Raw genomic sequence first — 23,194 nt, 5'->3', positions numbered from 1 at the left:
AAGGGAGGATGTTGACCTTGGTACATACTTGGATTTGAAAATCAATGACACGGGAGACACTGGAGAAATGAAATTGTATCATTTCATGCAATTTTAACAAGTTGAAAAAATCTGTTTTGGAGTGGTGAGGAAAGGTAGAAGATAGATTTTGGTTAGAGTATAAGGTACTTGTAACACACTTTACAGGTCACTAGGCTGGGATCCTAAGGATGAATTACAGATTCTTATTTGGGAGTCATCAGTGGCTCTCAACTGGGGTCAGTTTTGCTCCCCTGGGGACATTTAGCAATGGCAGGGGACATTTAGCAATGGCTGGTGACATTTCTGGTGTCACAGCTGGGAGGATGGTGCTATTGCAGTCTGGTAGGTGGAGGTCAGTAATGCTGTTAAACAGCCTCAATGCACAGAAAAGCCCCCTACAACAAAGAATCATTTGGCCCCAAATGCCACTAGTGCCAAGATTGAGAAACCCTGCTCATAAATGTCATAGTACATTAGGCATATCTTGTCCAATCAATGCATGTAGTGTATTTATAGAAAATAAAATTTTCTATAGAAAATTTATAGAAAATAAAAATAGTAACAAGCACTTATTGAATCTTACTCTATTTCAGGCACTATACTCACATTACATGGTTTATTTTATTTAATTTTTTGAATGCTTTGAGACAGATATCACTTTTATCCCCATTTAACAGGTTAGGAAACATCCACAGAAAAGTTATCTACCAAAAGCCACATAGCTGGGAAATTTGGAGGCCCAGATTGCAACCAAAAAGTCCTTTTCCAGAACCATGATTCTAACCACTAAGATGAAACATACAATGGTTATAGGTATGGCATCCTCAAGCCCAGTGCCCCATGGTAGAAAAGAGAGACAATCACACAGAGCAAAAACACTTTTCTCCCTTCATTTTTCTCACACACATATACACACACACACAAATCAACTCTCAAATATTAATAGCAATGTTTTTTTCTGTATCACAGAAAATTCCATTGTGCCATTGATACATTTCAGAGACCCTCCTGGGGGAGGGTTTCGCGTGGGACAGGGATACCTTGAGCACCATCTAAAGCAGCAGGTTTGACAATCTTAGGGTTTTGACATGTGGGTGTGTCCAGATGTATTTTATCTAATTTGAGAATAATAATAAAGAGCCAGATTTTCCTAATGACAGAATTTTTACCATGTAAATTAGAACGGAATAAAAGTTAGTCTATAATAATATATGTCACGTTTTCTTACTTTCCAATATGCTTTTTTGAATGCCAAAGAAAGATGTAAAATTAAGGCTAATGGCATTGGGGGTGTCACTGGATGTTTACATGTGAATGGCGCTGTGATTCAGAACATAAAAATATTTGTTGGAAATTACTGATTTAATAGTTAGAATGTATTCACCAAGAGAACCATTTAATTCCTCAATTTTGACTTTCAAATCATCCACTTAAATATAAATTACACAAGCATTTCTCATTTTATCAAACTAGATATGCATAGTTTTTTAGTGCAATTTGTTCTCCTTTGGTCACAAAGATAGAACCCATTTCTCTGAAGTACAGTGGTTTACAAATTTTTAAAACTGTACTCATTCTTCAAATTTATTAAGAAAGAAAAATATCCATAAGAAAAAAGTGGAAAAGGAAGACAGACATTCTGAAACCAGGATGGGGGAGCAGGGGTGTTAGGATAAACTAGAGAGAGGGGGTCCAGAGATCTACTCATTTGGCATCATTGATCTACCCATCAGGCAGCAACTTAAGCAACTTTGGGAGCCCCACAGAACGCAATTGTAAAAGGATTATCCAATATATTTTAGGATAATTTAGATAATAAAATTATTATAACTCTTAAAATCATATATTAAACTTGTAGGTCTAATTGATCTTTTTGTTTGAAAATGTGATGATATAATATGCATTTACATATCATTAAATACTACATCTTATGTGCTAAACTTGAATTATTTATTTTCAAGTGGTGTACAGTCTCCTGAGGCACTCAGTTCCTGTCTCTGCCTGTGGGTTATATTCATCTCTTGACCATTTCTGTCAAAAATGCAAATTTAGCTAGTGGGAACATGCTATAAAGCACAGGAAGCTTAGCTCGGTGCTCTGTGATGACCTAGATGGGTGGGAGGGAGGTCCAAGAGGGAGGGGATATAGGTATACATATAGCTGATTCACTTCACTGTACAGCAGAAACTAACACAACATTGTAAAGCAATTATACTCCAATAAAAAAAAATGCAAATTTAGTTTTTACTATAAAAAGCTAAAGCCAATCACATTTAATGGACTTTTAAATGTAGTTCTCTGACACAACACTTAATTTAAGATGGACAGTTTTACTCTTTTAAACTGTATTTTGGGATTATTTTTGAGCAATGATGTATTTCTTTTGATTGTTCTCTTATTTTCTGATAAACAGTGACTGTAATAAATCTTGATACTGCCTTTGGTCTAGATATTTAGTAGCTGTGTACTTGTTTTCTTTAATAGTGATGCACATTAATATTTATAACCATTTTCCTTTGCAGCATCTCCCAGATGGCTCCACGCCCAGTGCACATGTTGAATTTTATCTTTTACCGTATCCCAGTGAAGTTCGGAGGAGGAAAACAAAATCTGTTCCAAAATGTACTGACCCCACTTACAATGAAATTGTAAGTATGAGTCAACTCTTGTCCAGTCATTTTGTAGTTTTCTTACCATTTTTCAGTTTAACCAAATATGGAAAATTTACAGTAATTGGCAGTGTTATTCCATAAAGGGAAGACATTTCCCAAAGTAGCCACTGTCTGCCGATCACGATCACTGTTCTTGATGCTATAGGAACTGGAAAATACAGATACTGCTTTCAAAGTGCTTATGAACCAATTTTCAAATTGTGGCTAGCCTCCAGCAAGAGCCCAAGACTTTACAGCGTTTGTTTCACCTACTAACATTATCCCTGACTCTACCTTATTTTCTCTAACAAGTTTTTCTTTACCTGGTTTTCCTTACCTAATATCTTTATCATAGTCTAACCTGTGTATAGCAATCAACTTTATAAATTCTCTTTTGAAAAACTGAAAAAGATAAAGAAGTACAAAGTACAAATTATATTGAAGTTAATTTATATTATATATAGCTCTCTAATTCATTTGTAGTATATGATTTGAACATCTGATCCCCTAATTCTTTCTAAGGCAAACCCTACATTTATTCTCTTGATTCCATCCTTTCCCATCTCCTCTGTACCTTGCTCACTTAATTATTTGCTCACCTTTTCTTAAGGCTATCTCATCCACTGGATCCTCAACTCAGAAATCTTAAAAAAAACAAAACAAAACAAACTCTTCAAGTCAGACTTTCTAAAGCATCCAAATTTTCTTTCCCTCGCTATCACCTCCAAACTTTTGTAAAATTAACCATTTCCTGCTCTCAGTTCATCACTTCCTTCTCACCCTTTAACCCTTTGCCATGTGGATTCTGACCTTGACTGAGGCTGTTTTATTCAAATGGCATCAAAAGACTCCTAATTGCTCAATCCAATGAGCCATCAGGCTCTCCTCTCCGGAACAGTTAGACGGCAGCACTGTTAACTGCTTCCTCTTTCTTTACACCTCCCTTTTGCTTCTTAAGTTCTACCTTTTCTCTTTTTTTAATCAACATAATTAATTTTTATTGGAGTATAGTTGCTTTACAATGTTGTGTTAGTTTCTGCTGTAGAGCAAAGTGAATCAGCTATAGGTATTACGTATATCCCCTCTTTTTTGGATTTCCTTCCCATTTAGGTCACCACAGAGCATTGAGTAGAGTTCCCTGTGTTATACAGTAGGTTCTCATTAGTTATCTATTTTATACATAATAGTGTATACATGTCAGTCCCAATATCCCAGTTCATCCCACCTGTCCTTACCCACCTTGGTGTCCATACGTTTGTTCTCTACATCAGTGTCTCTATTTCTGCTTTGCAAATAAGTTCATCTGTACCATTTTTCTAGATTCCACATATAAGCAATATTATACAGTATTTGTTTTTCTCTTTCGGATTTACTTCATTGAGTTCTACCTTTTCTTAATTCCCTTCTATCTCCTCTAACCACTCTCTCATTTTCCTTCATTGCCATTCTTCCTCTGAAAATATTTATTTGCTGGAGTCCCATGACCTACCCTTATCTCTTGATATATACACTCAGAAGTATCTTATGTATGTACAGATTTTCATTTATCACTTGTAGGTTGCATCTGAATTTATTCCTCAAACCCTGGCTTCTCTCCCAAGCTTTAAACCTGTATTTCTACCTGATTATTAAAGAGCCCCTTTAGGATGCCTCCTACGCACTTTTAAATCAGGCTTTTCTCCTCTGTTTGCCATCTCCTCGGAAGAAACTTCCTAATGACATCACCCTCTCCCTCACTCACAAGTCCAGTTAATCCCCAAGTTTTGTCAGTTCTACTTGTGCAGCCACCTGCCTCTTCAATCCATCTTCTCCTCTGTGTCCCATTGCTACTTCTTTGTTTGTTTGTTTTTAACACTTTTTTAAAATTAGTTTCTGCTTTATAACAAAGTGAATCAGTCATACATATACATCTGTTCCCACATCCCTTCCCTCATGCATCTCCCTCCCTCCCACCCTCCCCATCCCACCCCGCCAGGCGGTCACAAAGCACCGAGCTGATCTCCCTGTGCTCTGCGGCTGCTTCCCACTATCTATCTACCTTACGTTTGGTAGTGTATATATGTCCATGCCTCTCTTTCGCTTTGTCACAGCTTACCCTTCCCCCTCCCCATATCCTCAAGTCCATTCTCAAGTAGGTCTGTGTCTTTATTCCCGTTTTACCCCTAGGTTCTTCATGACATTTTTTTTTAAATTCCATATATATGTGTTAGCATACGGTATTTGTCTTTCTCTTTCTGACTTACTTCACTCAGTATGACAGACTCTAGGTCTATCCACCTCATTACAAATACCTCAGTTTCGTTTCTTTTTATGGCTGAGTAATATTCCATTATATATATGTGCCACATCTTCTTTATCCATTCATCCAATGATGGACACTTAGGTTGCTTCCATCTCCGGGCTATTGTGAATAGAGCTGCAATGAACATTTTGGTACATGTCTCTTTTTGAATTATGGTTTTCTCAGGGTATATGCCCAGTAGTGGGATTGCTGGGTCATATGGTAGTTCTATTTTTAGTTTTTTAAGGAACCTCCATACTGTTCTCCATAGTGGCTGTACCAATTCACATTCCCACCAGCAGTGCAAGAGTGTTCCCTTTTCTCCACACCCTCTCCAGCATTTATTGTTTCTAGATTTCTTGATGATGGCCATTCTGACTGGTGTGAGATGATATCTCATTGTAGTTTTGATTTGCATTTCTCTAATGATTAATGATGTTGAGCATTCTTTCATGTGTTTGTTGGCAGTCTGTATATCTTCTTTGGAGAAATGCCTATTTAAGTTTTCTGTCCATTTTTGGATTGGGTTGTTTGTTTTTTTGCTATTGAGCTGCATGAGCTGCTTATAAATTTTGGAGATTAATTCTTTGTCAGTTGCTTCATTTGCAAATATTTTCTCCCATTCTGAGGGTTGTCTTTTGGTCTTGTTTATGGTTTCCTTTGCTGTGTAAAAGCTTTGAAGTTTCATTAGGTCCCATTTGTTTATCTTTGTTTTTATTTCCATTTCTCTAGGAGGTGGGTCCAAAAGGATCTTGCTGTGATTTATGTCATAGAGTGTTCTGCCTATGTTTTCTTCTAAGAGTTTGATAGTTTCTGGCCTTACATTTATGTCTTTAATCCATTTTGAGCTTATTTTTGTGTATGGTGTTAGGGAATGATCTAATCTCATACTTCTAGATGTCCCTGTCCAGTTTTCCCAGCACCAGTTATTGAAGAGGCTGTCCTTTCTCCACTGTACATTCCTGCCTCCTTTATCAAAGATAAGTTGACCATATGTGCGTGGGTTTATCTCTGGGCTTTCTATCCTGTTCCATTGATCTATCTTTCTGTTTTTGTGCCAGTACCACACTGTCTTGATTAGTGTAGCTTTGTAGTATAGTCTGAAGTCAGGGAGCCTGATTTCTCCAGCTCACTTTTTCTTTCTCAAGATTGCTTTGGCTATCCGGGGTCTTTTGTTTTTCCAAACAAATTGTGAAATTTTTTGTTCTAGTTCTGTGAAAAATGCCAGTGGTAGTTTGATAGGGATTGCATTGAATCTGTAGATTGCTTTGGGTAGTAGAGTCATTTTCACAATATTGATTCTTCCAATCCAGGAGCATGGTATGTCTCTCCATCTATTTGTATCATCTTTAATTTCTTTCATCAGTGTCTTATAATTTTCTGCATACAGGTCTTTTGTCTCCTTAGGTAGGTTTATTCCTAGATATTTTATTCTTTTTGTTGCAATGGTAAATGGGAGTGTTTTCTTGATTTCACTTTCGGATTTTTCATCATTAGTGTACAAGAATGCCAGAGATTTCTGTGCATTAATTTTGTATCCTGGTACTTTACCAAATTCATTGATTAGCTCTAGTAGTTTTCTGGTAGCATCTTTAGGATTCTCTATGTATAGTATCATGTCATCTGCAAACAGTGACAGCTTTACTTCTTCTTTTCCAATTTGGATTCCTTTTATTTCCTTTTCTTCTCTGATTGTTGTGGCTAAAACTTCCAAAACTATGTTGAATAAGAGTGGTGAGAGTGGGCAGCCTTGTCTTGTTCCTGATCTTAGTGGAAATGGTTTCAGTTTTTCACCATTGAGGACGATGCTGGCTGTGGGTTTGTCATATATGGACTTTATTATGTTGAGGAAAGTTCCCTCTATGCCTACTTTCTGCAGGGTTTTTATCATAAAAGGGTGTGGAATTTTGTCAAAAGCTTTCTCTGCATCTATTGAGATGATCATATGGTTTTTCTCCTTCAATTTGTTAATATGGTGTATCACATTGATTGATTTGCGTATGTTGAAGAATCCTTGCATTCCTGGAATAAACCCCACTTGATCATGGTGTATGATCCTTTTAATGTGCTGTTGGATTCTGTTTGCTAGTATTTTGTTGAGGATTTTTGCATCTATGTTCATCAGTGATATTGGCCTGTAGTTTTCTTTCTTTGTGACATCCTTGCCTGGTTTTGGTATCAAGGTGATGGTGGCCTCGTAGAATGAGTTTGGGAGTGTTCCTTCCTCTGATATTGTTTGGAAGAGTTTGAGAAGGATGGGTGTTAGCTCTTCTCTAAATGTTTGATAGAATTCGCCTGTGAAGCCATCTGGTCCTGGGCTTTTGTTTGTTGGAAGATTTTTAATCACAGTTTCAATTTCAGTGCTTGTGATTGGTCTATTCATGTTTTCTATTTCGTCCTGATTCAGTCTTGGCAGGTTGTGCATTTCTAAGAATTTGTCCATTTCTTCCAGGTTGTCCATTTTATTGGCATAGAGTTGCTTGTAGTAACCTCTCATGATCCTTTGTATTTCTGCAGTGTCAGTTGTTACTTCTCCTTTTTCATTTCTAATTCTATTGATTTGAGTCTTCTCCCTTTTTTTCTTGATGAGTCTGGCTAATGGTTTGTCAATTTTGTTTATCTTCTCAAAGAACCAGCTTTTAGTTTTATTGATCTTTGCTATCGTTTCCTTCATTTCTTTTTCATTTATTTCTGATGTGATCTTTATGATTTCTTTCCTTCTGCTAACTTTGGGGTTTTTTTGTTCTTCTTTCTCTAATTGCTTTAGGTGCAGGGTCAGGTTGTTTACTCGAGATGTTTCCTGTTTCTTAAGGTGGGATTGTATTGCTATAAACTTCCCCCTTAGAACTGCTTTTGCTGCGTCCCATAGGTTTTGGGTCATCGTGTCTCCATTGTCATTTGTTTCTAGGTATTTTTTAATTTCCTCTTTGATGTCTTCAGTGATCACTTCGTTATTGAGTAGTGTATTGTTTAGCCTCCATGTGTTTGTATTTTTTACAGATCTTTTCCTGTAATTGATGTCTAGTCTCATAGCATTGTGGTCGGAAAAGATACTTGATACAATTTCAATTTTCTTAAATTTACCAAGACTTGATTTGTGACCCAAGATATGATCTATCCTGGAGAATGTTCCATGAGCACTTGATAAAAATGTGTATTCTGTTGTTTTTGGATGGAATGTCCTATAAATATCAATTAAGTCCATCTTGTTTAATGTATCATTTAAAGCTTGTGTTTCCTTATTTATTTTCATTTTGGATGATCTGTCCATTGGTGAAAGTGGGTGTTAAAGTCCCCTACTATGATTGTGTTACTGTCGATTTCCCCTTTTATGGTTGTTAGTATTTGCCTTATGTATTGAGGTGCTCGTATGTTTGGTGCATATATATTTACAATTGTTATATCTTCTTCTTGGATCGATCCCTTGATCATTATGTAGTGTCCTTCTTTGTGTCTTCTAATAGTCTTTTAAAGTCTATTTTGTCTGATATAAGAATTGCTACTTCAGCTTTCTTTTGATTTCCATTTGCATGGAATATCTTTTTCCATCCCCTTACTTTCAATCTGTATGTGTCTCTAGGTCTGAAGTGGGTCTCTTGTAGACAGCATATATATGGGTCTTGTTTTTGCATCCATTCAGCCAATCTGTGTCCTTTGGTGGGAGCATTTAGTTCATTTACATTTAAGGTAATTATTGATATGTATGTTCCTATTCCCATTTCCTTAATTGCTTTGTGTTCGTTATTGTAGGTATATTCTTTCTGTTGTGTTTCTTGCCTAGAGAAGTTCCTTTAGCATTTGTTGTAAAGCTCGTTTGGTGGTGCTGAACTCTCTCAGCTTTTGCTTGTCTGTAAAGGTTTTAATTTCTCCACCAAATCTGAATGAGATCCTTGCTGGGTAATCTTGGTTGCAGTTTTCTCTCCTTAATCACTTTAATTATGTCCTGCCACTCCCTTCTGGCTTGTAGAGTTTCTGCTGAGAGATCAGCTGTTAACCTGATGGGGGTTCCCTTGTGTGTTATTTGTTGTTTTTCCCTTGCTGCTTTTAATATGATTTCTTTGTGTTTAATTTTTGACAGTTTGATTAATATGTGTCTTGGTGTATTTCTCCTTGGATTTATTCTGTATGGGACTCTCTGTGCCTCCTGGACTTGATTAACTATTTCCTTTCCCATATTAGGGAAGTTTTCAACTATAATCTCTTCAAATATTTTCTCAGTCCCTTTCTTTTTCTCTTCTTCTTCTGGAACCCCTATAATTCGAATGTTGTTGCATTTAATGTTGTCCCAGAGGTCTCTGAGACTGTCCTCTGTTCTTTTCATTCTTTTTTCTTTATTTTTCTCTGCATCAGTTATTTCCACTATTTTATCTTCCACCTCACTTATCCGTTCTTCTGCCTCAGTTATTCTGCTATTGATCCCATCTAGAGTATTTTTCATTTCATTTATTGTGTTTTTAATCGATGCTTGATTCATCTTTAGTTCTTCTAGGTCCTTGTTAACTGTTTCTTGCATTTTGTCTATTCTATTTCCAAGATTTGGGATCTTGGAAATAGAATCTTGGATCATCTTTACTATCATTATTCTGAATTCTTTTTCAGGTAGACTGCCTATTACCTCTTCATTTGTTAGGTCTGGTAGGTTTTTATCTTGCTCCTTCACCTGCTGTGTGTTTTTCTGTCTTCTCATTTTGCTTATGTTAATGTGTTTGGGGTCTCCTTTTTGCAGGCTGCAGATTCGTAGTTCCCGTTGTTTTTGGTGTCTGTCCCCAGTGGCTAAGGTTGTTTCAGTAGGTTGTGTAGGCTTCCTGGTGGGGGGGACTAGTGCCTGTGTTCTGGTGGTTGAGGCTTGATCTTGTCTTTCTGGTGGACAGTTCCACGTCTGGTGGTGTGTTTTGGGGTGCCTGTGGCCTTATTATGTTTTTAGGCAGCCTCTCTGCTAATGGGTGGGGTTGTGTTCCTGCCTTGCTAGTTGCTTGGCATAGGGTGACCAGCACTGTAGCTTGCTGGTCGTTGACTGAAGCTGGGTGCTGGTGTTGAGATGGAGATCTCTGGGAGATTATCGCTGCTTGATATTATGTGGAGCTGGGAGGTCTCTTGTGGACCCGTGTCCTGAAGTTGGCTCTCCCACTTCAGAGGCACAGCACTGACTCCTGGCTGCAGCACCAAGAGCCTTTCATCTACCTGGCTCAGAATAAAAGGGAGAAAAAGTAGAAAGAAAGAATTAGTAGAAGAAAGAAAGAGAGAGAGAAAGAAAGGAAGAAGGAAAGAAAGGAAGGAAGGAAGAAAGAAAGAAAGGGAGGGAGAGAGGAAGGATGGAAAGAAAGAAAGGAGGGAGGGAGGAAGGAAAGAAAAAGGAAGAGTGAATGGACGAAGGGACGGAGGGAGGGAGGGAGGAAGGAAAGAAAGACAGGAGGGAGGGAGGGAGGGAGGGAGGAAAGAAAAAGAAACTGAAAGGAAGAAGGGTTGGAGGGAGCGAGGAAGGAAAGAAAGACAGGAGGGAGGGAGGGAGGAATGAAAGAAAAAGGAAGAGTGAATGGAAGAAGGGAGGGAGGAAGGAAAGAAAGAAAGACAGGAGGGAGGGAGGGAGGAAGGAAAGAAAAAGAAAGTGAAAGGAAGAAGGGTGGGAGGTAGGGAGGAAGGAATGAAAGACAGGAGGGAGGGAGGGAGGGAGGGAGGAAAGAAAAAGAAAGAGTGAAAGGAAGAAGGGAGGGAGGGAGGGAGGAAGGAAAGAAAGAAAGAACGAAAGGAGGGGCGGAGGGAAGGAGGGAGGAAGGGAAGGTAGGAAAAAAAGAAAGAGCAGGTAAAGTAGAATAGAATAAAGTATGAAATATAGTAGCGTTATTAAAATTAAAAAGTAATTATTGAAAAAAAAACGGACAGATAGAACCCTGGGACATATGGTGGAAGCAAAGCTATACAGAGAAAATCTTACACAGAAGAATACACATACACATTCACAAAAAGAGAGCAGGGGGAAAAATCAAAAATCTTGCTCTCCAAGTCCACCTCCTCAATTTGGGATAATTCGTTGTAAAAAGAGGAAAGGGGCGAGAAGTCTGAAATCTTGCTCTCTAAGTCCACCTCCTTAATTTGGGTTAATTCGTTGTAAAAAGAGGAAAAGGGGGGAAAGTCTTAAATCTTGTCCTCAAAGTCCACTTCCTCAATTTGGGATGATTCGCTGTCCATTCATGCACTCCACAGATGCAGGGCACATCAAGTGGACCGTGGAGCTTTAATCCGCTGCCTCCGAGGCTGCACAGAGAGATTTCCCTGTCTCTTCTCTGCTCTCACAGCTCCCGGGTCTCAGCCTTGGACCTGGCCCCTCCTCTGCGCATAGGTCGCCGGAGGGTGTCCGTTCTTCGCTCAGACAGGACGGGTTTAAAGGAGCCGCTGATTCGGGGGCTCTGGCTTACTCAGGCAGAGGGGAGGGAGGGGCACGCAGTGTGGGGCGGGCCTGCGGCGGCAGAGGCCGGCGTGACGTTGCACCAGACCGAGGTGCCCCGTGCGCTTTCCCGGGAAAGCCGTCCCCGGGTCCCGGGACCCCGGCAGTGGCGGGGTGCACAGGCCCCCTGGAAGGCGGGGCGGACAGTGACCCACGCTCGCACACAGGCCCCGCGGCGGCGGCGGCAGCAGCAGCCCCAGCGTCCCACGCCCGTCTCCGGGGTCCGCGCCTTTAGCCGCGGCTTGCGCCCGTCTCCGGCGCCTCCCCAAGCAACACTCTTAATGCCCTCTCCTCGTGCACCAGGAAACAAAAGGGAAGAAAAAGTCTCTTGCCTCTTCGGCAGCTCCAGACCCTTTCCCCGGACTCCCTCCGGGCTAGCCGTGGTGCACTAACCCCTTCAGGCTCTCTTCCTGCCGCCAGCCCCAGTCCTCTCCCTGCGCTCCGACTGAAACCCGTTACCCGATCCTCAGCTCCCAGCCCCGCCCGCCCCGGCGGCCGACCAGACAAGCCTCTCGGGCTGGTGTGTGCCTGAGGGCACCGATCCTCTGTGCCGGAATCTCTCCGCTTTGCCCTCCGCACCCCTGTTGCTGTGCTCTCCTCCGCTACTCCGAAGCTTTCCCCCTCCGCCACCTGCAGTCTCCGCCCGCAAAGGGGCTTCCTAGTGTGTGGAAACCTTTCCTCCTTCACGGCTCCCTCCCACTGGTGCAGGTCCCGTCCCTATCCTTTTGTCTCTGTTTATTCTTTTTTCTTTTGCCCTACCCAGGTACGTGGGGAGTTTCTTGCCTTTTGGGGGGTCTGAGGTCTTGTGTCAGCGTTCAGTAGGTGTTCTGTAGGAGTTGTTCCACGTGTAGATGAATTTCTGATGTATCTGTGGGGAGGAAGGTGATCTCCGCGTCTTACTCTTCCGCCATCTTCCTCCGGGGTCCTCTGGGCGAAGAGCGGCTCGAGGAGGCGGATGACCGAACGCTGACGCTTGCGGGGTGGCGGGCGGCGGCGGCGCCTCCACTTCCGCGGAGACCCTCTCGGCGGCAACCCCGCTACTTCTTTGTTTGAAGGCCTTGCAACTTTGGCTAATATAAGAGCCTCCTATCAGCCTCCTATCTTGTGCTTTTCAATTAAATCATTCAAATTTCTATCTAAGTTGTCAAAAACTACTCATATTTATTATTCTCCTACTTAACTTTTTTCAAATGTTCCTTACTGCCTACTGAATAATATCCAAAATCCCAAGTATGGCATTCACAGCCTTTCAAATTTGACTCAGTAATTTTCCTGAGTTGTCTCTGGAGCAATATCATCCTTATATGGTTTTTCAAAAAAATTTTTGTTTTGAGGTAATTGTAGATTCACACGCAGTTGGAAGAAATAATATATAGAGAATTCAAATACCCTTCAACTACTTTCCTGCAATGGTAACACTTTGCCTGACTACTGACAATATCACTACCAGAAATTGACATTGATACGATCCACTGACCGTATTCCGATTTCTCCAGTTTTACATGTGTTCTTATGTATATGTGTGCATGTTTAGTTCTGTGCATTTATATCACGCGTGTAGGTTTCTGTGATCATCCCCACCGTAAAGGTACAGAACATTACATCACAGTGATTCCTGGTGCTACCCTATTATAGCCACAGACACCCTTCTCCCTCTAACGCCCCATCCCTAAACCCTGGCAACTATTAATCTATTCTCTATCTCTATAACTTTATCATTTCAAATGTTATGTAAATGGAATCATACAGTTTGTTACATTTTCACTTACCATAGTTCCCTAGAGATCCATCCAAGTAGCTGCATGGATCAATAGTTTGTTCATTTTCATTGCTAAGTAGTAGTCATGGCATGGAGGTATGACAGTTTCTTTAACTGTTTACCAATTAAAGGACATCTGGGTTATTTCTGGCTTGGGGCTATTGCACACAAAGCTGCTGTGCACATTGATATAGGTTTTTGTGTAAATATAAGTTGTAATTTATCTAAGCAAATGCTCAAGATGTAATTACTGGGGTATGTGGTAATGCTGTACATAGTTTTTCAAGAGACTGTCAAACTCCTTTTCTATACCATTTTACACTCCCACCAGCAATGTTTGTGCCAATTTCTCTACATCTTTGCCAGCATTTAGTGTTATCACTATATTTAATTTTAGTTCTTTTGAAAGGTATAGAGTGATAGCTCATTGTGGTTTTAATTTGCATTTATCTAGTAGCTAATGATGCTGAATTTTTTTCATGTGCTTATTTACCGTCTGCATACCCTGTTTCATGAAATGTTTCTTCGTGCTTTTGTTCATTTTCTAATTAGATAGTTTGCATTTTTACTCATTTTTACTGTTGACTTTTGAGGTTCTTTGTATACTAGGGAAAATGGTCCTTTGTCAGATGTGTGGTTTGCAAATATTTTCTCCCAGTCTGTAGTTTGACTTTTCCTCCTTTTCTCAGGGTTTTTCACAGAGTAAAAGTTTTCAATTTTGATGAGACCCAGTTTATCAATTTTTTTTCTTTTGTAGACTGCATATTTGGTGGCAAGTCTAAGAACTCTTCACCTAGCACTAAGTTCTAAAGATTTTCTCCTATATTTTTTCTAAATGTTTTATAGTTTTACATTTTCCATCTAAGTCCATTATTCATTTTTAGTTGATTTTTGAAGAAAGTGTGAGGTTTAGGTTGAGGTTCACTTTTTTTGCCTATGAATGCCAGTTATTTCAGCACCATTTATTGAAAAAGCAATTCTTCCTATGTTAAATGTCTTTTGTACCTTTGACAAAAATAAGTAAGGAACATTTGTTTGCTCATGCCCTTCCATTGCCCCATACTTAGTCATATTCTCGTCACATCAGACAGCTTGTCATTCCCTGGATAATCCCTATGACCTCTGTGATAGAGCTTATGTAGCTGTTCACCCTCCTGCCCTTCTCTGCCAACTTTGAGGTTTACCTCAAATATTGACTCTGTGAACCAGTCTCTCTTCCCTCTTATGCCACATTTACCATCTCTTATTCCTACACAGACTTTCTTCTTCTAGTACATTGAAAACTTCTTGAGGACAAGGAAAATGTCTTATCTTTCTTAGTATCTTTGAAACTTAGCTACTTCTAAAAAAATTTGTGGAATTAAATATTTGGGATAGTTTTATAAGTGACACTTTATGTGTACGTATATAAAATGTAAAACTATCATTTATATATATTCAAATTATAGATACTTTAGTAAGGAAATATATTTTGACATTTTATTATTTGTCATGATGTCAACAGCTAGAGGTATACACCTCCCAACTATATATCCCTAGTTTCCATACGTTCTGGATATAAGACCCCCTACATCAATATCAAGAAACTTCTCAGACTGCATGCTATACTTCAGCATTTATATCTAAGGAAACACATAATGATGAAAAGCCACTAACGATCCAGGAGTTTAAATAAATTTGTGTTTTATTTATCTCAAGCTATATGTACTATAAAAACCAGTAGTAAATGCACATGTGTGGAATTATTTTATGATGCTTGCTGTGTCCATAAATTGTCTCATGGCTTGCAATAATTCTGAGTCCTCACACGTTCATGGCCCATTGATTAGAAATCAGTGCAATACTTTTCTCCATCAGCCCATACTTGTAGCTTGGACACACAGTGTTTATACACTGAACACATTTAAAATTGTTTCAAAAACAATAGTTCATAGTCTATGCATAGCAAACTCCAATTTATACATAACCCAAATGAGAGGAAATGTGAATTAGTGTATGGATAAGTGACTAATAGTAATGATCATCATATAAACAAATTTGACAGGGAGGCTGATTAAATTTAGAAAGCCATGAGAAGAAAAACACTAACAGTATTTTAATTTTCTCCCATTATGCTGTGTATCAATATAAGAATCTTTATTTATAAGAAATGCAAAAAAAGTGCACCAGTTTTAACTGTGGTTTTACTTTCTCTCCCCCTTAGCTGTGATATAAACCCCCATCTCTGTGCCAAATCCTTCAATTATTTCTGTGCATTCTTAGCAACACCTTATACAGTCGTCCCTCATCCCTTTGTATCTGCAGGGAGATTGGTTCCAGGAGCCCCGAGGATACCAAAATTCATGGGTGCCCAAGTGCTTTATATAAAATGGCATATTTGCATATAACCTCTTGTATACTTTAAATCATCTCTAGATTATTCATAATACTTGATACAATGTAAATGCTACGTAAATAGTTGCTGGAAATTCAACTTTTCCTTTTTGGAACTTTCTGGAATTTTTTCCCTGAATATTTTTGATTTGTGGTGGATTGAATCCATGGATGCAGAACCCATGGATACAGAGGGCCAACTGTATGTGCTTTCTAAGGAGCCCAGTAAGTTATCACATGGCACCTACCTTGTTTTTAACTTCTCCCCCTGCTTTGCTTCCTGTGTACTGCTACATCAGCCACTCTGGGATTTCTCAAACTGCCAAAGCCAGGCAATGGTCTGGGAAGTGGGAGAGAACAACCTCACTCCCCTTCTTATATAAATCGCTTAGAGGAATACAAAGTGAATATTACATCCCATCACCTTAAAAATCTTTTCATGAAAATAGTTCCTTCAATTGTTATTCATAACCCTCTTTCTCCCTAATATTCTGAGGCTGGGTCAGGATCACTGCCAAGTGTCCCTTTAGTATCCACCCTGCAGATACTAAGGCTCTGATACAGGGCCAAGCTTGTCACCTTGACACTTCCCAGAGTGATTCCCAGCAGTCTTCCTAAAAACCCCTCTCACATACAAATCCCTGTGGTAGACGTGACTGGGCTCAGGATGGGGCAGGGCTGATGGTCGGAGCGCTCCTGGAATTGCCCTACAGCCTTTAATAAGCAGAGCTGGGATTCTGACTCCAGTGCCATTGCTTTTCTACTCTATGACCTTTGGCATCTGGTTAAGAACCATTATTTTTTTAATGATTCATTAGAAATACAGATTCTACTTTAAAACAGAATTATATTGTTATAGTCAATGTATGTTGTACATTGTATTCCTTTCTTTTTTTCTATTGAAGCATAGCCCGTTTACAATATTCTACGAATCTCTGCTGTACAGCAAAGTGACTCAGTTATACACATATAGACATTCTTTTTTTTATATTCTTTTCCATTATGGTTTATCACAGGATATTGAATATAGTTCCCTGTACTATACAGTAGGACCTTATTGTTTATCCATTCTATATATAATAGTTTACATTGTATTCCTTTCTTAGATATTATCCTACTTAATTAAATTACCCTAAACAGTGTTTTTCTACTTGATGTGACAATTTCAGACCTACAAATTCAATGTTTGTCAGAAGGCAATGAAGACTTGACACATGCCTGTGGGTAAAAAGTATTATAAAGTGAAATTAAAAGAGCTGTGCATTTTTGGTTCTGTTTATGTTAAGGCAGAATACATATTAAATCATTTGGTGAAAAGACTCAAAGAATATAATCATCTGTGTACTTCTCTAGCATTACCCACTAATTATTCATTGCATTGGAAGAAAAAGGTGCTTATTTTTTTAAACAATGTTATGGATGCAGTAAAGCAATTAGAACATATATATATGTATCTTCTATAATGTACAATGATTACATGTTCATAAAATCTCAGTCACTTTCAGGAAAATAGCTTTTGCATAATGAAGCACGGGGGAAAAAATCCATAAAGTAATATAAACTTTGGAGTTCAAATGTTTGTATTTAACCAGGAAGGCAATTAATTCCTGTCATTTATTAAAGAATTTCAGCTTGTTAAATACCTGGGAGACTCAATTTTGTGTACAACTGTTATCTCCAGTCAGGGAAGGCAAAATACCAAGAAACAGCTGTTCTTTTTTTGGGTATTTGATGGATCTTTTTCAGCTGTAATTCATTAGTGTTTACTATGTATCAGGCTTTGTAATAAGGCTTATATTCATTATCTCATTTTATTCTTTCTAGAAGGTAAATATTATTATCACCATATTTGAATGAGAAAACACATCCAGATGGCCACCAACTTAGGATGGCTCAACCTGAAATTTTTTTTATCTTACGATGGTGCAAAAGAGATATACATTCAGTAGAAACCATACTTCAAGTTTTGAATTTTGGTCTTTTCCCAGGTAGGATACTCTTTCCTGATGCTGAGCCACAGCTCCCAGTCAGCCACGCAATCATGAGAGTAAACAGCCAATATGCTTACAACCATTTTGTACCCAGACAACCATTCCGTTTTTCACTTTCAGTACAGTATTCAATAAATTACATGAGACATTCTGAGCACGTTTAAGGTAGTTAGGCTAAGCTATGATGTTTGGTGGGTTAGGTATATTAAATGTATTTTCGGCTACAGTATTTTCAATTTACCATAGGTTTATCAGGATGTAACCCCATTGTAAATGGAGGAAGAACATGAGTTGACAACAGATTTATATAAATATGAGTCATTGACACTGATATGTTTCTTAGAAAGTTACATCTTTAGCACTAATTTATATGATTCACAGAGTTCTTAAACCAGACTTTTCCAAAGGCCTAATGCTTAGAATTATTCCATTTTTCTTCACACACACTAACACTTCGAGGGCCCTTTCATCTATTTTCTATCTCTTAAAATAAGAGATAAGTTCATCTGCTGAACGTGTTGTGGGGAGGAAAATGGAGGATAATTTAGACAGTTCAAAATAACCACTGTAGAGAAAAGGAAAGGAGCTTACTCTGAAGTCCTGGGAAGATAAGCATTCAGGAGACAAGTGGTTCACGGAGTCCATGTTGAGCATCCCTTTGTGATGAAAGATGAATTACATTGGTAGGCTTTTGAAATTTTTAAGGCAGCCCTTAAAATCCTTTACTATCCAGGGGAATTCAATAAATTAAATGGAATACTTTGAATAAGCTGTCCTAAGAAACTTAAAAGGTGATCTCCTGTCTGGAATGGGAGCAGGATTCTGGAAGAGTCGGTAGCCAGGAGATGTCACACGAAGCAGGGTAGACTGGATTAGCATATTATATTGTATCTCATTCCCTTGATTGAATTATTATTTATTTGATAAGTAAACCATTGTTCAGAGCAGCTAACAGATTGATCTTGAATGGAATTTCATTGATAAATTAATGGGTTCGTAAATGGTAGGCAAATGCCGTACGATGGGCTAGAAATTGCATCCATACACACTGAGCAGGCCTCGCAGTGGATTCCAAGGCCTTTCCTCTCAATTTGTTTCCTCTGATTCTTTTTTGCATATATAGAGAACGCTTCTTTCTATCTTGTAGTTTAGCTGTTCAAAGCAAGCATGTTTGTATCATCATATGAAATGCCTCCATATGTGTTATAAGGAGTTTCCTTGGCAACCATGTTGGGTCTATACACAGCTCTCCTCTCCTTTGATGTATAACTAATTTCTTAATAGTACTACACTTTTAAAGCTTCTTTACCACTGCAGGCACTCAGTGGTAGTGCCTGTGACTTACTTCTTGGATATTATAAAACACAGTATAACAGGTCTCTTTTTTAAAAATAGTTACATGACTAGTAAGTGAAAAACAGAAAAACACAAAACTATACACACAACATAATTACAGCTCAGATTCTTAAAAAGTAATTATATATAGAAAACAAAAAACACATCAAAATGTTAACTGTAATTATCTCCTAATGGTAGAAATAGAAATTTTTCCTTCCTTTTTTATTCTTTTTTTTGTTTCATCCCCATATTTTATTTAATGAGCATATATTTCATAACTAAAAGTTAAACAATTTTAAATAAATTAAAGTAACCATAGAGCGACTGCTTCACATGTAGAAGGAAATACTGTACTACATTAAATTAACACAAGGAAATCATGGAGATTGGTCTGCTTTCCTCACAAAGCCTTCAACAAAGAAAGATAGTATTCAAGGTCCCATGTCGCACAATAAATCCAAGGACAGTTGAAAGGTGACAGGTATTTAAATTTATTCATAGAGAATGATTTACAGTCTTATTAAATTTGGGATAGACAATTTTTAATGGAATCAGAGTAAATTCTAAGCTTCTTAGAGAAATATTCTGTCATTAAACTCCTTTATGTTAGCAGAACCTTTAGCTCTTCAGAATTAGAGTTAGAAATGAAAGATTCTAACATTAACCTATCCATTCCAAGGTATAAGATATAAGTGTGCAAATATTTTTGTTAAAAGCAGTATTTTTTAAAAGATGCATTTAAGCATATCTGATTTTTATTCTCTCCCTTTTTAGGTAGTATATGATGAAGTCACAGAGCTCCAAGGACATGTCTTAATGCTTATTGTAAAGAGCAAAACCACCTTTGTAGGAGCAATTAACATCCAACTCTGTAATATCCCACTCAAGGAAGAAAAATGGTATCCACTAGGAAACAGTATAATTTAAGCATTGCTATGAACATACGCATTCATTACTCGTATTTCTTTCACTTTGGGGCCTCTCTATCACAAGATCAGGACATTTTTGTTATCAAAGATAGCATGGTGGGGACTCCCCTGGTGGCGCAGTGGTTAAGAATCCACCTGCCAATGCAGGGGACACGGGTTTGATCCGTGGTCCGGGAAGATCCCACATGCCGCGGAGCAACTAAACCCACGCGCCACAGTTACTGAAGCCCGCGCGTCTAGAGCCTGTGCTCTGCACAGAAGCCACCGCAATAAGAAACCCACGCACCACAACAAAGAGTAGCCCCCTCTCGCTGCAACTAGAGAAAGCCCTCTCGCAGCAACAAAGACCCAGTGCAGCCAAAAATAAATAAATTAAAAAAAAAAAGGTAGCATGATGGTGTACTAAGGACATAAAGAAAATAGATCAGAATCAGTCTTTTATAGTTATTTGTTCTCTACCTGTGTTTCATTGTTTTCTTAGAACCTTTTTTCCAATTGATTGTGTAAAATTCAATGTATAAAATACAAAAAGGACATTTAATGTGTCTTTTAAATCAAACATGTGTTCACGTTTTATGTGCCTACAGTTAAAAGCAATACTTTAAATGTATTTTCCAAAAAAAGACAAGCAAACAAATCTCATCAATTACTTCAAGACGTAAGTATATCTGTAACAAATTTTTAAAATTTGAATTAAATATATATACCTACATATCCACTTATAATCTTATTTATTGAGGGGATTAGTAAGCTCTAGAAGAATGCTGTTTTAATTTCTGTCAGAAAAAACAAACATAAATGCCTGAAATTCTTAAATCCAATTTTTGGAAGAAACTTTGTAGTTTTTCACCCTCTTCAGCATCAATCAATTCATCATCACTGGATTTCACACAAACAGAAGTATTTTCACATTTTAAACTTCATTATCCGCTAATTCAAAGATCTCAAACTCTGAAACTCTCCCCTCTGATCAAAACCTCTTCTCTGCACAACAAAAAGTTTTCTTACTTCTGAACCTACTTTCATATACATCATGATCAGAGTAAACAATCCTGCAGATTTCCACCTGCAAAGTAGGTATAACTCAAGGCACTATGCCACATTCTTTAAGAGAATCAAATCGTTTTTTAAAAATTTCTTCCAATTAAATTACTAAAACCCTTGCTTTACTCAGTGTTTTCCTGTGTGTGGATAAAAAAGTAATTTAAGCTCTTTTATATGGTCATCTGCATAACCATGTAAACATGTAAGACTGTACACTTATTCATTGAAAATATTTGAGTGCCTGGTATGCGTTGATGTAGTCTCATTTCAAATACATGATCATGTGAGTCAGGTAAGCCATAATGCTCTGGGCAATGGTTCTATGTTTCAGGTCCACTCACTCTCCCTTTTCTAACAGATAGTGATTCCACACCCTTCTCTCTGATGAAACCTCATCACCCTCTACTGTAATCCTCACTCTCAGCTGATGACTTTGTTTCCTACTTCACTTAGAAATTGGAATCAGTCAAAAGAAAACCTCTACATATTCCACTAGCACATCTACCTGCCCAGCAGATTCTATGTTCCTCCTTCCTACTTATTATCATGGAAAAATGACCCAAGTTTCTACCCAAAACCAATCTCTCAACTTGTACATTTGATCCCAGCCCCTCTCACCTACTCACAAACATTACTGAAACTCTCCTCTATTCAAAAGCATCATTTCTTTATTCTCTACTGGATAATTCACTTCGGCATACAACCATGATGTTACACGGTTACATGATGGTACAACCATCATAAAGAACTTCTTGGCACCTCCATCTCTCTTCCAAATACTCATCCAATTGGCCTGATCTTCTTTATAAGCAAAATTCTTCAAAACTGTTGTCCCTAATCTCTGCCTCCAGTTTCTCTCCTCTCATTTTCTCTCAGACCATTCCAAGGACGTGTTTGTCCCAAACACTTCAACAAAACTGCTTTTGTCAAGGTCCCTTCTGACCTCCACATAGCTAAATCCAAAAGTCAATTTCCAGCCCTGATCAGAGCTTACCTATCAGCAGTATTTGACACAATGAATAACTCTCTTTCTCAATACTCTTCATTTGGCTTCCAGAACACAACACCCTTTTGTGCTTTCCTTCTATATAACATCAGTCCCTCCTTCTCAGTCTTCTGTGAAGGAGCATCCTCTTTTCCACAGTCTCCAGTGTTGGAGTGTCCAGGACTTACTCCTTGGTCCTCTTCTCCATCAACTTTCACTCCCTAGTGACCTCATCTATTTTGATGGCTTTAAATATCATCTGTATGCTGATTATTCCCAGTTTCACAGTTTTATAACTTCAGCCCAAGGAGTGGCCAAGATGGTGCAGTAGGTAGACTCTGAACTCAACTCCTCCCACAGGCACACCAAAATTATAACCACATACAGAGCAACTATTAATGAGAACAATCTGAAGACTAGCAGAAAATACAACTAGAGATATAAAGAAGGAATCACAATGAGATTAATAGGAGGAATGGACACAGTATAGTCAACACCCACACCCATGGGTAGGTGACCCACAAGTGGGAGGATAATCACAGTTGCAGACATTCCCCCCAAAGATCAAAGAGTCTGAGCCCCACATCAAGCTCCCCAGACCAGGGGCCCCGCACTGGGAAGATGAGCCCCCCAAAACATCTGACTTTGAAGGCCAGCAGGACTTGTATTCAGGAGAATTGGAGGGCTGTAGGAAAGAGACTTTGCTCTTAAAGGGCCCACACAAACTCTCACATGCCCTGAGACCTAGAGCTGAAGCAGTGGTTTGAAAGGAGCCCAGGTCAGACCTACCAGTTGACCTTGGAGAGCCGTCTGGAAAGGCAAGCTATAACTGGAACTCATCCTGGGGACATAGATGCTGGTGGCAGCCTTTGAGAGTTTGTACTATCACAAGGACACTGGTGCTGGCAAGAGCCATTTTGGAGTACTTCCTCTAGCTTTTTAGCCCCAGGACCTGGGCCCACCCACCAGCAGCTGGCAGCCACTGCACTAGGCAGGGCTGGCACCAACCAGGCTGGGGGGCAGTCATGCCTATGAACACACTCACAGTAGGTGGCCCCACAACAACAGAAGGGCCCATTCAGCCCTCACAGGGGGCAATCCTAGAGTATATAGCTCTGGTGATAGAGGGGAGTGTGCTTCTGGACCCAATAGGATGTCTCCTACATAAGGCCACTTTTCCAAGACCAGGAAATATATCTGACTTACCGAATACATAGAAATAAAACAGAGAGTCAGACAAAGTGAGGTGGCAGAGGAATATTTTTGAAATGAGGGAACAAGATAAAACCTTAGAAGAGCCAAGTGAAGTAGAGATAAGCAATCAACCCAATAAAGAGTTCAAGGTAATGATTATAAACAACTCAAGTGAAGAATGGATGA

General features: G+C 38.9%; 1 protein-coding gene across 6 annotated transcripts in view; it reads left to right on the top strand.

The window, feature by feature from the left end:
* The window catches only part of PIK3C2G (phosphatidylinositol-4-phosphate 3-kinase catalytic subunit type 2 gamma), a gene marked incomplete at both ends in the record, with an annotated part of 352,092 nt that extends 332,309 nt beyond the window's left edge, over positions 1 to 19,783 (top strand). For all 6 annotated transcript variants that reach the window (XM_079715212.1, XM_079715210.1, XM_079715209.1 and 3 more), the window contains 2 exons: positions 2,544 to 2,669; positions 19,631 to 19,783. In XM_079715212.1, coding sequence (XP_079571338.1) covers positions 2,544 to 2,669; positions 19,631 to 19,783 — 279 coding nt within the window. The remainder of the gene's footprint in view (positions 1 to 2,543; positions 2,670 to 19,630) is intronic.
* Between the last annotated feature and the right edge of the window lie 3,411 nt (positions 19,784 to 23,194).

The sequence above is a fragment of the Hyperoodon ampullatus genome (genome assembly GCF_949752795.1).
Source record: "Hyperoodon ampullatus genome assembly, chromosome: 11".
Taxonomy (NCBI): Eukaryota; Metazoa; Chordata; class Mammalia; order Artiodactyla; family Ziphiidae; genus Hyperoodon; species Hyperoodon ampullatus.
This window is presented reverse-complemented; position numbering and strand designations above follow the sequence as displayed.